Genomic DNA, 19,999 nt, shown 5'->3' on the forward strand with positions numbered 1-19,999 from the left:
TGCTCCGTTGGCGAAAGGCTGTTCCGCCTTCCGCCGGTTCTCCTCCGCTCCCTCTTGACAGCGCTGTCTCTCCCACTGGGCTTGCGCGTTGAACGGACGCTTCCCGCGACGTCACCCAGGCCGCCGGAACACGGAGGCTGCTCGCTTCCGAGACACGCCTCCCTCAGGCCTCGCCTCCACCGATCCGCCTCCTCACAGTGTAGAGTTGAACAGCGCGGGCGCGAGGGATTAGTATTCCCGCCCGGCGCTGCGCTATCTCCGCTTTACTGCGCAGTCTCTCCCCTCACCTGGCTCCACGGGGACCACACTTTAGAGCGGCGACTCGCTCCCCCAGGCTGTTGAGGTTCCACTGACACGCGCCTTCTTCACAGCGCGACCAAGGACACCGGTCACAACGTGGGGCACACAGCTCCTCTTCCAGACTGGTATGTGAAGCGTTGGCAAGGGGAAATTGAATGTTAGGGAAGCCCTCAGCTCAGGGCAACCTGTCAGGATTCGTTGGGGCTCAGTCTAAGAAGGGTCTTCCTTCACACGCAGGTTGCTTTTCTTCTCAGCAGTAGGGGTATGAGGAGGGATTGGTCAGAGGCTGAAGGGGGAACGTCTCTCTGAAGTGACTGTCTGCCTCCAAGACAAACTAGCTGCTCTCAGTGCGTCCACCTCCTCTCACCACTGCCTCACTCCTCCACTCTTGGGTCAGCACAAAATGGCTGCTGGTCACTGGCCTTATATAGGGTGGCCTGAGACCTGCAGAAGTCTCTGGTTGATTCTAGAAAGTTCCCTATGTTAGCCTATGGGCCTGTCTTCCAGTAGTGTCCGTTATGGCAGTTGGTGGACACCATTTTAGGTTTCTGGATGTCCCTAGATTTTCAAGGGGCCTGACTAGGCCTCACAGGTTATGAGGGAAAAATGGCGTCATAGCCAAGGAACACCTAGCCCCCTGACAGCATTGAAAAATCCTGATGGACATATATGTAAAAATAAAAATAGAAACTCTGGGAGGCTAAGGGGAACAAAAATAAATAATAATGGTTAGAGTATCCCCAGAAGCAGACAGGTCTAACAGTGCCACTTCAAACATGGGCTGGGAAAGCCAAAAAACAATGACGTATAACATCCCTGTTAATAGCAGATTCAGCTCTCTGGACCTGGAAGACTGACTAAACCCGACCAGCAAAAGGCCCATTATTATTAATAATAACAAGGACAAACAGGGAAACACACAGCAAGCTGATCCCCCAATGTATGGAGGGATGAAGTAGGGAAATAAAGCCCCAAAGAAGACTTGTGAGGCTATCGCCACAACCTGCACTCTTAGTCCACCGAGCAACATATATTGGGCTAGTGAATGTAGCCCAGGGGGGAGGGTCAGGGAACAATGATAAGGAGACGAAGCAAGTTCCACCACACGAAAGTTGCACCTCCCAGACCATATCAGTTATCATAGATGAACCACAAAATTCTCGGTTTTTATCCTGGAACATATCAGGCCTTATCTCGAAACTGAACTTTCCTGATTGGGGAGAATTTGTAGATAAGCATGAGCTATGCCTGTTCCAGGAAACCTGGTCAAGGACAGAACTATAAAGTGAGCTCCGCTACATACTGTATTCCAGCCATCCAGGGTGTTAGGGGAGACCCTCAGGGGTGGGGGAGGGGTCTATGCACTTGGGTTGGCGTACACTTGGGATTCAATGTTAAAAAGCTAGAGACCTTTTCCCCTGACATCCTGTGCATTCTTCTTTCCTTCTACAATTCCCTGAAGATTGCAATAATTAATGTTTATTCTCGACCAGTGAGTCTTGGACACACCTCCCAAACACTCGACTGCCTCGCCACATTTCTCCATACTGTACCAGAGAATTGTCACCTAATTATAGACCGAGATTTTAACTGCCAATTTGAGCCCCTGAATGGCATCACTACAACTATTACAAGCGAGGAAGACTCGGTTTGGTCAATCCCAGAAACTAATATTCAGCCAACACAGGCATGGACCCCCTTAGTTTTACAGATGAATTCAGTTATACTTAGTTACTCACTAAGGGCCTGCAACGGCCGATTCCCCTCCGACAGTCCGGGGAATTTTACTTTTAGCAAGCCAGGACATGCATCTATAATAGATTACATATTCGTAGATGTCCAACTAAGGTATAAGACGATGGATTTCCCGGTTAGCTCCTGACATGAAAGCGACCGTAACCCGCTGGCCCTAGAAATAGTCCTTCCCGTGCCTAATGACCTCCAAAGGACAACCCCACACCCCACCCCATATTTAGTATCAATTGAAGGAGGGTACGCTGGGGGGTCTTTGCACAATCTACGGCCCCCTTTTTAGAAGTTGCTATCGATTGTCAGTAAATAGTTGTGGTTCGGCATCGCAATTGGCGATGGGGAAAAAAACACCAGGACTTTTTTTCCACATTGGCAATTTTTTTTTATAATAGAGATAAGATCAGGCTGAATTCCAAACCCAAGCAACCATGGTACAACAAATCATGCAGGGAAGCCAAGCAGGCTTTACTAATTTCTAATAAAACGTATGTTAAACCACGAATAAAAGAAGCCAGGGTCCAATATAAAAAAATCACAGCTGGAGCAAAAACTAAATGGGAAATAGACAAATGGGAAGCAACAAAAATTGCCTTAGACAACCATGGTATGCGAGGTTTTTGGAATCTAGTTAAGACAGGGAAATCTGAAGGTCAATAAGCTATTGGACCAAATTTGGGGGAAGAAGTTTGGAGATCCTGCTTTAAAACCTTATATTCAAGGTCTGTAGAAGAAGCAGAAGATGCCAGGGAAGTATTAGCTAACCTAGAAGTAAACCCCCAAAATTTGAATGCTCCCCCCTGTACAACAAAGGAGATCACAGTGGCTCTGGGCAACCTACTTCCAGCTAAAGCACCTGGGCTAGATCAGATCCCTTGTGATCCATTCCGATCTGAAGAACCAGTCTGGGTACCTTACTTATGGTCATTATTTATTGGCATTCTACAAGACATGGTGCTGCCCCCGACTTGGGCAGGGGCAGAAATCATCCCTATTTAAAAAAAAATACACCACTCAATCCAGCAAACTATTGCCAAATAAGCCTCATAGATGTTACCCCAAAATTTGTGCCTGTGTACTTCTGGGCTGTCTGCAATCCTGGCTAGAAGAAAACAATGTACTAACACCTTTACAAGCCGGATTTAGGGCCAAGGCCGAGACTATCGCCCAGATCTTTAGATTGCAACTGATCCATTGTAAAATTGTGGTTTTAGAGGATGGCAGCCTCTATCTCACATTTGTGAATCTTAAATCCGCTTTTTATATTGTTCAGCGAGATCAGCTAGGGGGCATACTTCTTGATATGGGAGTACCAGATTATCTTTGCCATCAGCTGAAACGTCTGCATCAAGACAACTATGCAAGAATAAGATATGGTAAAAAAGGTGAATTCACCTGTGGGTATGCAGCGGGTACTTGAGGAATTTAGTGTTTTTTGCAGGAAGAGGGTTTGGAGATTAATCTTCGAAAAACAAAATACATGTTCTTCCATGCTATCACCACCAATTGCCCACACCCTCAATGGATGGCAGGGCCCTAGAGAGGGTGTCCATTTTTGAATATCTGGGGCTTACACTTAAAGATAAGATGGATTGTGGAACACAAGTAAAGAAAGCAAGTTTAAAACTGATTCAGTCTACAGGGGGCATTACTAAAAATACATAAAAATTGCTCTCAGAAAGTGATCGGTCCACCAGCAGATATTTATATTTATAAAATAAAAAGGCTAGGGGAGCTTCTTTATACGGGGTAGAACTATGGTGTCACTGTTCACCAACTCCACTATCTATGACCGAGAATCTATTCCTCAGGCAATTTTTGGGCCTCCCCAAGAGTACTCCACTAACACCACTCAGCACGAACGTGGGGATTGGTCCCATATCCGATGTAGTTGCCTCTAGACCACTTCTATATTGGCGCCGCCTCTGGAGTATACAGGAGTTAGTTAACTCCAGAGAGGAATTGAAGGATGTCATGACCCTTTTGGGTGTAGGGAACTTACCATGGCTAGTCCATATTAGGAATTCCTGCCAGGCACTGGAGAGGGCAAACGTGTGGTCAACACTCGAAGAGATCTGCCCCACATTCCTCAAAAAGGCTTTACCTGCCTCCTACAGAAAACACTAATTGGACCAACTATGCCAGAGGACAACTTTCAGTAGCTTGACCTCCAGGTTTCTGGATGAGTTGGTACTTGATAGTATTCAACCACTGTTCCTCCAATTTAGACACAAGGTGCTCCCGCTTCGAGCATTTACCAACAAATGGCAGGGAGAACTCAAACTAGATTGCCCAGGGTGTGATACAGTTAAAGAAACAGAACTCCATGTTCTTCTCTTCTGCCATGCCTATAGTAGGCCCACGTCTAATTGGGTGCTTCAGCTCTGTAGAAATCTGGGGATCAGACACCATACTGAGGCTTATAGGCTCCTCAAACATGAAACAGACTCGCTACTCTTGTTCACTATTTTTTTTTTTTTTGCGATGTGGTAAACGCGTAGAGGCATTTTAAAGAATTTCTTTAGAAAATGCTTAATTCTGATTGACTATTAACCCCTTGTGTGCTCTTGATGGCTCCATGCCGTTATGAGCCACAGGCGGCCTGTGCTCATGACGGCGTGGAGCCATCATGCTGCCGCCACTCCTCCCCTCACGGCACTAATTGCCCGCCTGTGTGTGCGAATTAGTGAGCTGGCGTGGTTATGATGGAACCACGCCGTCATGAGCATACGCCGCCCGTGACTCATGACGGCGTGGAGCCGTCATGAGCACCAAAGCGCCACGCTCACCCTCTAGCCCCGCGCCGTGGCAGAATTTGCGGAGAAGGAGTTAAATATGTTATGCCTGCATATCTCTAGAGCTTGAATATTGCTTTGTAAATTTCCATTTCTTGGGTTGTTTTGCTTTTTTTTAAATGTTCTGTATTCCAATAGATTTTAACGTGTTTTTTTAATATATGCCTTTGGGCCATCAGTTAAAGCTAGAAATGTTATTATGTATCAACTGATTGAGCTTTTCATATATTAATGCAATGGCAATCACTAATAACATGGTATATTGCAACGACGTTTGTTGTGATGTATTTTTTGTGATGTAGAATACCTACCCACTGTTGAATATTGCCTGCACTATTTTAGTAGTGAGAATTGTTGAGAGGGAGTGCAGCTAATGCTTGAGCCAGAAAACCTTGCATAATCTGGATTTTCACTCTTGGTTCTATGATGATATTTTAGGATAAAATTTGCTATTTTATTATTGTATAAATGTATTTGTATTATTTTATGTGCTTTTATGGCCGTACGGCCGAAATAAAGCTTTCTTTGACTGACTGATGTATATGTTTGTTTATTTGTGTATAATCCTCCAGTGTTTACACACATCAGTTCAGATTAAGAGGTCTTGCTGGCAAAGTGTGTAAGGCAGGGGGAGTGAAGTAAAATTAAGGTGATTGCTTCATTTCTGAATGTTATGTCCGTTAGTGTTTGTACTGTAGCCACCGTTTAGTTAAGGGTATACAGATATATTAACTATCTTCACCTTTATCTCCAGACTACATCGAAACAAGCACATTAATAAAAAAAAAATGAATCCTGGAAAGCTATATTTAACAAGCAGTAACATAACTTTAAACATAATAAATATTTCTGTTTTTTCAATTGAATATGTACTCACCCAATAATCCTAATGTTGAATCAGTGTATTAATGGAATCTGCATTCTTTTTGGAAGGAGTTGTAACACAGTTTGCACTTGGACTTTCCCTGTTTTATTGAGGTGGTTTTCAGTTTGCTGTATTAATACCCGAGTCCCTTTCCTTTAAAGAGTTTTCCTATTTGACATATAAACTGTGGAAACTAGACATTATTTTACCGCTTAATCCGCACTTTTGCTATCAGGTTGTCGTCATTTGGTTCGAACATCTATTGTTCCAAAAAAGGCTTAGGTGTAGAAGCTTTTGATGTGTATATTGGTATCAAAACATAAATATTTGGAAGCAAGGACCTTATATGAAATAGTATACTCCTTTTCTTTTTTTTTTTTTACAGTTTCGTTTTTGGATACATTACTTAAACATTTTAATCGTTTTTTTGTTTTGTTTTGTAGGTGAAGAAATCGAAACTTTTATTGCCATTTTTGGGAAAAAAAGAAAATGGCAACCGGGGACATTAAGGGATGTTTACGGAAGTTAGAGCAAGGCCTTCGTTTGCTAAATTACCCCAGAGACGTGAATTATTCCGGGTAAGGAGCAATAAAAAACAGCATGTTTGAGGTATGGTCCAGGTTATTTTGAAGTGTATCTTTAAAATGTTTTTTTTTTTATTTAACCTGGTCAAAATGCAAAATAAAACGTTTTAAAATTACATTTACAGTACATTTCCCTCAATCGGGGATGATGCATTCACTTTGTCCTTATGTTGTCCAAAGTCGCAGCAATTTCTTTAAGAGTCTGTCCAGACTATCATAATCAGCCAAGGGAAGGTTAAAAGTCCCAAGAGCAATTACCAAGTGCCATCCTGATCCTTCTTTTCTAATTCTGGCCACCCTTTGTTTTCCTACACATGGGAACTTGTCACAAGTACCTTGATCAGTGCTCTACTTAATTTTATGTATGGTTCACCAGTAGCGTTCTAAAGTCTCATAAGTGATAGTTGCACCCAAAGTGGTACTTCTTTCGTCCTCAGTGGCTTTGGTGTGCAGGACTAGTCTGTGACACTGTCGGGGGTATATTTGGAGGTGTATACAGAGAGGACTGCTATAAACTTCACTCCTGTATGCAGTATCCCTTCCTTTTTGCAGCTACAAATTATGAAGAAACGGCAGATGGAGGTACACAAGAATTTCAATTAATAGTTTATATATTTATTTATTTTAGTGAGCAACATAAATATTTACTGCAAGTTAAACACTTGTGAACATGTTCTGCCAACAAATGTTATGTTACGTAAACAAATTGAAAGAAGTTGCTTATTCAAGACATGAAATATCATGTTGATAGATTAACAGGTATACTTTTACATACATAATAAAGGTAACAAAGTAATTGCGAGATAGCAGACTTCTCTGTAAATAGCAGTTGATAAACACTTTCTGGAAAGATTAAAATGGGACAGAAAGATAAAGCATAATAGATGTCAATTGATTGCTGACAAATTAGCTACAAGTGTTACAATTGCTCTCAAATTAGAAACCTCTGTAACTCTACTCCATAGAAAATGTACAGCCTTTATTGCTCAAATCATGTATAATAATCCATCACAATACCTAATCTGTTCTGGTTAAACAAATATTTAACTTGAATGTAACATTTGAGTCAAAGGTTTCCAATACAAATTTAAGAGATTTTACCTGGCTTTGGGCCATATGTATCAACAAACCCTTTTGCGATTCCTAAATAGCGATTTTTAAGGAATCGCTATTTAGGAATCGTAAAATGGTATGTATGAAGAAAATCGCTATTTTTTAGCGATTCCTTAATCTTCCTTATTTGCAAATTCGCATTTTGCGAATTCGCAATTAAGGAATAATTCCCAATGCTTTCCTATGGGCCAGGAGGCCCATAGGAATGATTGCGAAATAATTCGCAATTTGCTAATGGCAATTTGAGAATTATTTCAAGGGTGCAGGGGTGTCTCAAAGACACCCTGCTGCACCCCTTAAATGTACATGTGTGTGCATATGGTGCACATACATGCCCTATGGGCATGTGTGTGCATCACATGCCACCTTCAAAAATGCCAAATTGTGCATTTTTTGAAGAATTCGCAAGTTACCATCAACTACAAGTTGGTGGTAATTTGCGAATTCTTAACCATAATTCGCAACACTAAAATGCTACATACATAGCATTTAAGGAATCGCAACATTGCGATTCCTTAAATGCTATGGCAAAATAAGGAATCGCAAAACTTTGCTATTCCTTATTTTGCGAATGTTTCATACATCCTAAAACATGCAAAAAGGCCGTTTGCGATTCCCAAAAGCCGAAATTCTGCGAATTTCGGCCTCTGCGATTCACAAAAGGCTTGATACATATGGCCCTTTGTATTTTAGTTCCACCCACAAAGCGTTAGTCAGTTGTTGAGCCAGGTATATTTGCAAAGAAATTGGAATAAAACATGTTTGACCATAGTTGTAGCCCAATATTTTCTAATGCAAAACCTCCATCTTAACTCTTCAAAAGTATTTGTCATCATTGGTAACCTCAGTACGAAAAACCTGTTGGTGGCTATGTTTTGTTAGAAAATGGCTGACCTTTAAAGGGTCAGACTGGGACAGAAAATAGGCCCGGGCACCAAAATAAAAATTACCCCCATTAGTGAATCAAATAGCTAGTAAAGTGTCCCGCATTTGCCAATTGGGACAGTTTTGAAGTTTTTTGCAAGGTAGTTGAGACTGCATGATTTTTTAAGTGCTACAGGCAATATTTGTGGGATTATCAGTGAAACCAACATTAAAAATCGCCCACCAGACAATAGAACAGGCTCACAAACCGTGAACTACCTCCAACACACTGACCGGTCAGACCAGCCCATCCGGCACTGCCCGATTGCCCTTTAGGCCAATCCGACACTGCATCCGATGCTATTAAAAACTGACAATCACTTTTCCCAGCACTCAATTGCTCCATGAATAGATGCTGTGGCACTGAAGCTTTAGAATCTAAACAATTTCAAATCACCCTTATAGGTAAAGTAAATGAAGAAATGTTATATTTAATAGTGCACACTATATGCAACAAAAAAATTAAAATGTACAAATATTTACGGTAAGAGTGCTTCTTTATTATTATATTTTTCAAACCACATTTTTTAGTTAAAAATTGAGGGTCAAGTCGTGTATGACTGCAGGGGAAAGCAACGTCCTTATCTGAGAGAGAGCTCCATAGTGTCTCTTGTACTCCACTCTGGGCACAGTACTTCATTTGATACTAAAGTGAGAACCGCTTTGCATTGCCTCTGTGTTTACCTTAATTTAGCTGAGCAGTGCCTCATAGTTTAACTAAGAGCCTCCTTTCAATGCCCTTCGTATTCAGATGTAAAATTGCAACATTGCCCTTGTGTCTAAATTGAAGAAAGTGAATCAACCCTCCGGCGCTCAGGTCTTAGAGACAAAAAAAGTCCTCCCTCTTGTTTTCCAGTATTTTTGATTTTCTGATGTCATTTCCTTGAAATGTTTGTATCCTCATTTGTGTATTTCTATATTTAAATATTTATTATTTAAATAACCTTTGTTTTTCAATTTTAAGTACTCGGTCTCTGATACGAACAGAATTAGAAAAAAACAAATGTACCTTCAATCTGTTAGTTTACTATAAGAAATTCCAACTAACCATCCACTCTCTTAGTTAAATTCCTGCTCCCAAAACAATACCAGCTGCTCCTTGCTGGCTGGCTTGGAACATATATGCGTAGCCCCCAACTGGAATGTAGTTCTTGTCAAGCTGAAGCAAATGGTGTTGCTTTTAGCCTTCATAGCCTACTATGAATCATCCAATTGAGCGTGAAAGAGGATTCTGCAGAGATTATTTCTAATCCATGAGCAGGCTTTGTATAGTGAGGATTCATGGTTTACCTCATCCTCTGGATAAGACTAAGGAATTAAGAATCATGATGGGTGCAAAATTGGTTGTATTACCTCCTCTTAATGTAGTTATCATTTCATCGTCCTCTTTAAGGTTTAATATATATGTACTTTAAATATATGAATAGTTTATCTGCAGCACACTAACACACCGTTTTTCAAATTACTCGAAGCCTAAATTCCGTACAATCTGCTTTTAAAATGTAAATGTTGAATGACATTGATAATTGATATTGCTGTCGCCAGTGATCTGTGTGCTTCACTGCTAGAAAAGCAACTGCGCCTCGACTAGTATTTTAATTGCTCCATGGTTTTAATCTAATGTTATTGTGTATTTTGTTTTCCAACAGCTTAATTAACGGTGATCCAGCAGCATCCTTGCCTATTATCAGTTATGCCTTCACATCTTACTCATCCAATATTGCAGAAATTCTGGTTGCTTCTGATGTAGAGCTTACCGCAAAAAGTGATCTGAGATTTATTGAAGCTGTTTATAAGGTAGTATGCCTTGACAATCAAATGTTCTGTAAAGAGGCGAGGCCCTTTGCATTTATTCATTAAGTGCTTTTCTTGAATGCTCAGTTCACCATATGAGCTCTTTCAGGAAAAAGTATGTTTTAAACTAACGGAAAAAAATAATGCTATTTGTAGTCCACTATTCCCTTTGGAAGTATTACATGATGTAATCACATTATAACCTACAATTCTTCATTTGAACGGTTTCATTTTGAAAAGATTGATTTATGATAAAATAGTAATGGGAGACCTCAATCTACATGTAGATGATGGTTCAGGCACCCATACTGCAGACTGTATTCACTATCTCGAGGGTCTTGGACTGTGTCAACTGACACAAGTCTGCAGTTCTATAAAAGATCTTACTCTGGATCCTATTTGGGATTCTTCTATGGGTGTCTGTATCATGGATGTAAAGTCATTAGCATGGTCAGACAGAGGCACAACTAGAGCCAAATTTTGGGTCACCCCTATGGAAGGCTCAAGGTACCCCCCTGGGCAGGGTGCAGTGCATGGGTAAGGTAGAGCATGTACTAGTGCAGGTAGCATGCTCTGGTAGTGAGCAGCAGCCATTTTGTGTGCTCACTGCTGCAAGGTTATCTTGCTCCATAGATTAACATGGGGGAGGCTGGTCCCAATGGATACCAGCCTATCTTCCCATAGGAAAGAGATGGGACATAAGTGATTGATATCCCTGAACTCAGAATTTAATAACACATCTTTTAGGAAAGGTTGTTTTTAAATTCTGTGTTTGAGAATAGTACTTTTAGAAAGTGGCTGTTCTCTTGTCTAACCTTTCTGTGTGCCTGGGACTGTTTGTGGATTGACTGTCTGGTTTGAGGGTGACAGGGGCTGCAGAGCCCCCAGGAGGTTGTCTGAGTCAGCCCGTGGATGAAAGGCTGCATCTGCTGCCAAGGAAGTGGGAGGAGATAGCACCTGGGAGTGACTAGGGCTGTGCCTGCCTGACCACAATGCTGGCTCCACCTCCCGCTGGGCGACTGTCACCTCTATCCCTGATACTGAAAGAATAAAGGAAGCCAGGAAACCCCCAGTGCCTCAGCAACACCCAGAACTGGTTTAGACCAGGCTTAGGGCCCACTTGCACAAAGACTTCAAAGAACTTCAAAGACTTTTAGGGGTATAAGAGAAAGGCCCCTGACAACAGAAAATCAGATTCTACAATCAAGAGGAACCTCTGCTGGAAGAAGGACTGCTGAAGAACTAAAGGAAGATTGCCTTGCTGTGTTCTCTAAGGGCTGACCTGTTCTGCTGACCAACTGAAGCTGAGGAGAAGAGGGACTTTGCTGTGTGCTGTGCCCCTGCTTACTTGAACTAAAGAGACTTTGCTGTGTGCTGTGTCTTCAACTTGAATCTCCAAGGGCCTGAGAAGAGCTGGCCTCCTGTTCTGGAACCCAGGGTTAAAAGGTTCCTAAGCATTGCCAAACTGCAGAGGAGATCGTGTGGTGTTTTACCCCAACGCGTGTTACCGCTTGCCAGCTGTGGGAAAAGATCGTTGTGCTCATCGGCACAAATTCAGGGGTGAGAGGGGGCCCGTGGTGCCTCCCTGCATACAGAATTGCCCCCGACGATCTGCTGGCTGAAAACGGTCTTGCTGCGACCTGTGGCCCCGAAAATCTCTTGCCGCCAAATCACCGCCGGGGCCAGAAACACCCTCCAAAGTTGCCGTACTTGATTGGAGCTGCGGTAGCGAAGATCGAAGCTGCCGCGCTCCCATTGGCCCAGAAGAACGAGCCCCCTCAGTGATCGCCGCGCTAGGATTGGCCTAGCGCCGCCGCGTCATCACTGAGGCTGCGTCCCGATTGGCCGGTTGTGCGTGTGTCAGGAAGGGCCTATCCCGGGAGCCGCACTGCCATTGGCTGACTCCCGGGCGTCTGAGGAGGCTCATCGCGAAGGCCGCGACAGGATTGGTCCGCGGGACCGGGACCCCAGAAGCAACCGCCGAGAGACGTGGTGTGAGTACCGAAGCTGGGGAAGACTGACCCGACCTCGCCGAGGGAGTCCTCTCTGCCCCTGGCCTGTTGTCCCTGCGCAGGAGCGCCGAACTAGCTCCCCGAGGATCTGAGAGCGGGCGGAGGGCTGCTGGGACCGGCCGGGGCTGGGAGGGAGTCTGTCCTGTTCGGCACGGCGGTGCCTGTGTCATCAACGGTGAGGCGCACTAGCCTTGCGCGGGCCCAGTATATCGAAGGGCTCATCAGTGAGGGGAATAACACGTTGGCATTGCTTTAATACTTCATTTGAAGAGCTGAATAGAGGATGCAATCGGCAGTATTATATTTGTGGTATATACACTGGTTATAGAGACTAGAGACTATTCTTTAATGATAAGAACTTCCTAATTACGTGCAACCATTAAGATTAAGAGCAACATTTTGATTGAAAGCTATTATCGTGCAACTGTTTTTATTTTTCTTGCTGAAACTAGATAAAGATATATTTTTATAAATATACTTACCTGTGTGGTCTCAGATTGTGGTGGATGGGGGATCATTGTTTGTGTTAAGTGCATCTATTATACACATTGCCTTGGGGATAAGCCTGCCTGCTCGCGCCAAGCTACCTAGAGGGGGAGCAGGGGTTATCTACTGTGTGTATTCCTTCACCCTGACTAGAAGCAAGGGTCACTACTTGGTCTAAGGTTCTTACCTCTGCCAATTAGAGACGCCCAGATCTAACAAACAGGCAGAGGCTCTTAGAAGGGGTGAAACAACAGCATGGCCTCATTAAGATGCAAATGGTCTTTTAAAGACATGTGAAGTCCTTGGGTGTGGCTGTGTGTGTGCCCGGGAAGCTGTCTGATCCCGGGCTGCCACACACAGCTGAAGCCCTTTGAGTCCAATGGGTGTTCCACACCTGTGGTCAGACCACGCTCTCACTTATCTTAGTATACCCTTTAAGGGAAAGCCTTCTAGCGCCTAACCTATCAAACTCCTATCTCGTAAATGAGCTTCCTTCAACCTCGATATGATAACTGAGGTCCTCCTCGACCAGAGCAACAGGTTGTTTAAAGACTGTAATGCTGATAACATTTTATGCTGCCGGATGAACATGAGTGAGATCCTTAAGGAATTAATTCCAGTTAGGAAAACGATCCAGAGGACCCAGAAACCTTGTAATCTATGGTTTCCTTAATTCCTTAAAGCTCTTAAACTCAGTACGAGAAATGCTGAATGACAGTGGAGACGGGCAATTGAGCCATAGATAAAATGATATGCAATACGCAGAGGCTCGGGTATAATCTGACCATTAAACAAGGTAAGGTTGATTTTCCTTGATGCGTCTCATTAGGTGAGTCATACCTTCTAAGTAATTTCGTCCCTTTCCAAAACTATTTTCCGAAATAGTCACTATTCCACAATTCTAAGAATTTTGAAAATATCAGCTTCATTTATTCTTCATGTAAATATAGACAATTTACAACGGTATTTAGGTTAATCGACTTCCATTTGCCCTTTCATGTTCTGCTAATTTCAGAATCCTGTAGAAAGTTTATGGTTGGACTTCAAGGTGTAAAAAAACACAAAGAGTCCCTAGTTGGTGGGGGTATATACCCTACAGCGTAGACTGACCCAACCAAAAGGCTCTAAGGGTAGCTACGTTGTCAAGGACAAGATAGTCTTTAGCATAACATACACATAATTTACAAATAATTTACGAATACAGGCTAACAGTCAGTATAGGAACCCTGTCTACAAAGCACCACATTAATTAGGAAACTATAATCTTTACCAGTGTAAAAAACAATTTATTAAAAGCAATACAGTTTAAATTCGCATTCATAAAACAATTATACATTCAAACATATATTAAAAAACCAAAGAGTCGACGCGGCGTTTCGGTGTCTTGTTTCGATGATAACACCTTCTTCAGGACAGGTTTTTAAGTTAAAAAAATCTCTAAAAGGTAAGATTTAGACAATATCTTTGGTCACCAGTATCAAATGTGGGTATGTGTATCAAACTGGCTCAGCTGGTGTAACAATTAATAACCCTAGACATGATGTAACCTTGTTGGGTGTTCAAATGGATAAAAAAAGTAAAAGAGAACAGTGATTGTTTTCCTGAATATACAAATGTGAATATAGAGATCACAAATGTTGTTCTGTGTGTACAGTCCATATTTTGTAATAATGTCATAACAATGCTAACGTCAGTATACAATAGGCCCCTGCTGATTATGTTTTTTTTAATCTTACCTTTTAGAGATTTTTTTAACTTAAAAACCTGTCCTGAAGAAGGTGTTATCATCGAAACAAGACACCGAAACGCCGCGTCGACTCTTTGGTTTTTTAATATATGTTTGAATGTATAATTGTTTTATGAATGCGAATTTAAACTGTATTGCTTTTAATAAATTGTTTTTTACACTGGTAAAGATTATAGTTTCCCAATTAATGTGGTGCTTTGTAGACAGGGTTCCTATACTGACTGTTAGCCTGTATTCGTAAATTATTTGTAAATTATGTGTATGTTATGCTAAAGACTATCTTGTCCTTGACAACGTAGCTACCCTTAGAGCCTTTTGGTTGGGTCAGTCTACGCTGTAGGGTATATACCCCCACCAACTAGGGACTCTTTGTGTTTTTTTGCATATTGGTTTACCCAGTCCCTCACTGGTCTTTGGGTACCTCCCTCATTGTGTTGGACTTCAAGGTGTTACAGCCTTCAGGAACATTGGACCTTATTGATAAAGCTATGTCTGGCTTAAATTATACTCTTGCCCAGTACAGGTGTCCCTGATGGTAAGCTTGAACAACTCCATCATTAAATTGTTCAACTTATGCATACAAACTGACACAGTGCCTAAACACAAGAAAACAAGGATAGTGTCCTGTTTTTTAACAAAGCTACCATGGAAAAAATGACCTCCCAGCTCTTATACAATCACAGACACAAGCATACACTGATCCATACAGCCACTCTCACAATCACTCACTCTCACATATAGTCAGGTATATACTCCAACACTCGCATACACTGCCTTTCACATCTGTAGTTGCTCACACAAACCACTGAGATGTCATTCCCTCGCCAACACCGCTATCTGCACACTCACTCACCCATAGAGCCTCTCGCAGAAGCACTCATGAACCCATATATCCACTGAATCACCCCCTCAAACATACATGCAGGGAGTTGCACCCCCCACCCACCCAGACACTCGGGCACCCATACAGCTACTCAGACGACCAATCATTAACCCACATACTCACACCCATACAACCTCTCAGATATCCACTCACTTGTCCATACTACCACTGACACAACAACTCACACACCTACAGACCTAGTCGGAAATCCACTCACTCACCCATACAATCCCTTATACTGTCACTCACACACCCAGTCACACACTGATACAGACAGTTGCACACCCACTCAGATTACACATGTTAGAGAAAGTATCACTCAGTAGTAGTAGTATACTAATCTAATTTTTGTAGTAGGTAAGTATATATGTTTAACAACCACAAATTCTTGAAAACTCTTGTGCTCACTTGATAATCCCATCAGTGTTGTCATCTTTTAAATTTTATCTTGTCACATTTGCTGCGCCTCAAAGACAGAAGTCAAATGACAAATTGCTGCTTTTAACACATGGATTGGTGTTTGCGAATTGCTTTGGCTTTGCAGTCAGAAAAAGAAGAGTAAACTGAATTATACGACAATCGTACAGGGGCAGAGGGAGAGTGAAAGGAAAGGGTGTAATTTTTTTGTAACACACAACGAAATGTAAATACCTGTAAATTAACTGTACGCATTCAGCAATCATGAAAGCAAAAGTGAAGCACATTTTGGCAATTTTGGAGTGTGAAGGAAACCGGTTTTAATAGGATCAAAACAGATCAGATCAAGACACTTTACTCTGGGATGCACAAATGATAAATATTCACTGAAACCCCGATTGCCACTCTTCATCCTTCGTGAGCCCTCAGCTGCTGTCTCGCTCCAGAGCAGCGTTGATCGCCCAGTGCTCGTGTCTCCCGCACTCTCGCCAGCTGAGTGCCTGTCTGCCGGTATCTGCTAATTCTTGTTTTGCCCAGTATGTTTGTGCCAGTATCTTTGTGTTTTGTTTAGTTCTAGTATTTTGTAGAGTCCGTGTTCCCCATGTTTGTTTCCCGACGCATCTCCCCCTCCCCGCTGCTGCTCCCCTACGGCCCGCCCCCTTTTCTTTTCTGTACCCCTCCCTCGACTGCCCTGGGCCACACCGCTCCCGCCTCCCAGCTGCTCCTCCCTCCCACTTGGCCATTTCTGGAGGTCGCCGCACGGTTGTGAGCTGTGACCCCTGACCCTGCTTAAAGGGTCGGTCGCTCCACACACCGCGCGGCTCCCCCCACCCCCCCCCCCCCCCCCGCTGCCCCCGTGGGTGCCCAAGACTCCTGCCCCTCCGCTGCTGCCGTGAGCCCTCAGCTGCTGTCTCGCTCCAGTGCTCGTGTCTCCCGCACTCTCGCCAGCTGAGTGCCTGTCTGCCAGTATCTGCTAATTCTTGTTTTGCCCAGTATTTTTGTGCCAGTATCTTTGTGTTTTTGTTTAGTTCTAGTATTTTGTAGAGTCCGTGTTCCCCGTGTTTGTTTCCCGACGCATCTCCCCCTCCCTGCTCCCCGCCGCTGCTCCCCTGCGGCCCGCTCCCTTTTCTTTTCTGTAACCCTCCCTCGACGCCCCCATTGGCCACCCCGCTCCCACATCCCAGCTGCTCCTCCCTCCCACTTCGCCATTTATGGAGGTCACCGCACGGAAGCGCAGAGGGCGCTCTGCTGGCGCGGCAAGCCCGTCTGCGCCCGTCCGCGCCGGGACCGCGCCCAGCACCAGGACCCCTGGCCCTAGACGTTGCCAGCCCACCCGACGGACTTATGCCGCCGCCACCCTCCACGCACTCAACGCCAGCCGGAACCCCGCCTGCCACCGAGCCACCCCGAAACGCACCCACGTACCCATCACCTGCCAAGCCTGCAAATTCCCCTGCCTCCGAACCTACACCGCACCCGCCAAGCGCCAGCAGCGATCACCTCAAGTGCATCCTGCTCAGCAACCGCTCCGTCCACCGGCACGCCGTAGAACTCTGGAACCTCCTCAACACAACATCACCAGACGTCGCCTTCCTCACAGAAACCTGGATGAACGCCTCCTCAGCCCCTGACATCGCCATAGCTATCCCGGATGGCTACAAGATCACCCGAAGGGACTGCGTCAACCAAACCGGAGGAGGTATCGCCATTGTTCACAGAAACACCATCCACATCACGACCAACTCCGACGACACCCGCACCGCCGCCGAGCACCTTCACTTCCAGATACACACCGACCCCAAGACCACCCTCAGAAGCACTCATCTACAGACCCCCGGGACCACGCACACAATTCAGCGAAGCCATCGCAGACTTGGTCAGCCCGCACGCCCTCACCTCCTCAGACTACATCCTCGTAGGGGACCTCAACTTCCACCTGGAGAACAACAATGACAGCAATACCGCCGCCCTGCTGGCCAACCTCGCCAACCTCGGACTCAAGCAACTGGTGAACCCCCCCACCCACTACGCCGGCCACACGCTTGACCCCATCTTCTCCTTCAGCAAGCACATCTCTTTCAGCCACTCCACCGGACTACACTGGACAAATCACAGCTGCGTCACCTTCAACTTCAGGAGAACCACGACCCACCACCACCCGCAACAGGTTCCCCGCAGAAGCTGGATCAAGATCACCGCCGACCAGCTCACCACCTCCCTCAGCCAGAACCCTCCCACCAACACGACGGACCCCAGCGAAGCAGCCCGCAACCTCACACAGTGGCTCACCAACTGCGCCAATGACCTTGCACCACTGAAGAACCCTCCCAGCAGACCCGGCAGCAAGAAAACCTTGTGGTTCACCAACGACCTCAAAAACTCCAAGAAAACCTGCCGCACCCTCGAGAAAGCCTGGCGCCGCGACCAGACCACAGAAAACATGTCAGCCCTCAAGAACGCCACCCACAAACACCACCAGCTGATCCGCACCACCAAAAGGACAACATTCAAAGAACGACTGGACAACAACACCCACAACAGCAAGGAACTCTTCAGCATCGTAAAAGAGCACTCCAACCCCAGCTCCTGCAACAACGACCTCACACCCTTGCAAGTCCTCTGCGACTCACTCGCCTCGTTCTTTCACTGCAAGATTGCCGACATACACAACAGCTTCGGCCCACAGACCACGCACCCAACCACCGAACCAGCGCCCCCCACCACCACCCTCTGCACCTGGACCCCGGTCAGCACCGAAGACACCACCCGTACGATGAACACCATCCACTCCTGCTCCCCTATCGACCCCTGTCCACACCACATCTTCAACAAAGCCGACTCCATCATCGCACCCCAACTCCGAGACATCATTAACAGCTCCTTCGCATCCGCCACCTTCCCGGAGAGTTGGAAACATGCCAAGCTCAGCGCCCTCCTGAAGAAACCCACCACGGACCCCAAGAACTTCCACCCCATCTCGCTCCTCCCTTTTCCTGCCAAAGTCATTGAGAAGACTGTCAACAAACAACTCTCCGCCTTCCTCGAGACCAACGGATCCCTCGACCCCTCGCAGTCCGGCTACCGAGCAAACCACAGCACAGAGACCGCCTTCATCGCAGCTACCGACGACATCCGGTCCCTGCTCGACAACGGGGAAACAGCTGCCCTCATCCTCCTGGACCTCTCAGCAGCCTTCGACACCGTATGCCATCGCACCCTGATATGGCGCCTCGGCAACACCATAATCCATAGCTTTCCAAACTTTTCATGTTGGTGACACACCTTTTTGTGAAAAAAATTTCAGGGACACGGTAACGTGAGGAAGCACAGAGAGCGAGCCCGAACAACCTATGGTGGGTTCGGGCCCCACACCCCACCCCACACACACCCCACACACAACCCCACACACAACCCCCAAAGACACACCACCCCACACACACACCCCACACAACCCCCCACACCCCCCACACACCCCCCCACACACAACCCCACGCACAACCAAACACACACCACCCCACAGACACACCACCCCAATGACACCCCCCCCACAGACACACCCCCCCCCACAGACACACACCCCCCCACACACACCCCCCACACACACAACCCCCCACACACACAACCCCCCACACACCCCCACACCCCACCCACACACCCCCCACACCCCACCCCACACAACCCCCCACACACAACCCAACACACACCACCCCACAGACAGACCACCCCACAGACAGACCACCCCACAGACACCCCCCCCACAGACACCCCCCCCCACAGACACCCCCCCCACAGACACACACCCCACACACACACAACCCCCCACACACCCCCACACACACCCACACCCCACCCACACCCCACCCCACACAACCCCCCCACACTTAACCCAACACACACAACACCCCACACCCCACCCACACATCCCCCCACACACACCCCACAGACACACCACCCCACAGACACACCACCCCACAGACACACCACCCCACAGACACACCACCCCACAGACACACCACCCCACAGACACACCACCCCACAGACACACCACCCCACAGACACACCACCCCACAGACACACCACCCCACAGACGTACCACCCCACACACACACACACCCCACACACACCCCACACACAACCCCCCCACACACACCCCACACACACACACACCCCACCCCCCCACAAATACACCTCCCCCACACACACACACACCCCACCCACACCTATTGCCCAGGTTGTGGCAGTTTGGTTGTTGTAAAAGCTGATTAGTGCTGTGCCAATGATGTTGATTGCCGGGTTAGCTTCTCTCTGTTACCTGTGACAATACCCCTGG

General features: G+C 45.8%; 1 protein-coding gene across 3 annotated transcripts in view; it reads left to right on the forward strand.

The window, feature by feature from the left end:
* Positions 1 to 19,999, forward strand: part of CEP44 (centrosomal protein 44) — a 319,162-nt gene that overhangs the window by 134,504 nt on the left and 164,659 nt on the right. For all 3 annotated transcript variants that reach the window (XM_086962444.1, XM_086962443.1, XM_086962445.1), the window contains exons 2-3: positions 6,153 to 6,287; positions 9,980 to 10,127. In XM_086962444.1, the coding sequence (XP_086818570.1) occupies positions 6,199 to 6,287; positions 9,980 to 10,127 (237 nt within the window). In that variant the 5' untranslated portion in view covers positions 6,153 to 6,198. The remainder of the gene's footprint in view (positions 1 to 6,152; positions 6,288 to 9,979; positions 10,128 to 19,999) is intronic.

This window comes from Lissotriton vulgaris, chromosome 3_1 (assembly GCF_964263255.1).
Source record: "Lissotriton vulgaris chromosome 3_1, aLisVul1.2, whole genome shotgun sequence".
Lineage (NCBI taxonomy): Eukaryota > Metazoa > Chordata > Amphibia > Caudata > Salamandridae > Lissotriton > Lissotriton vulgaris.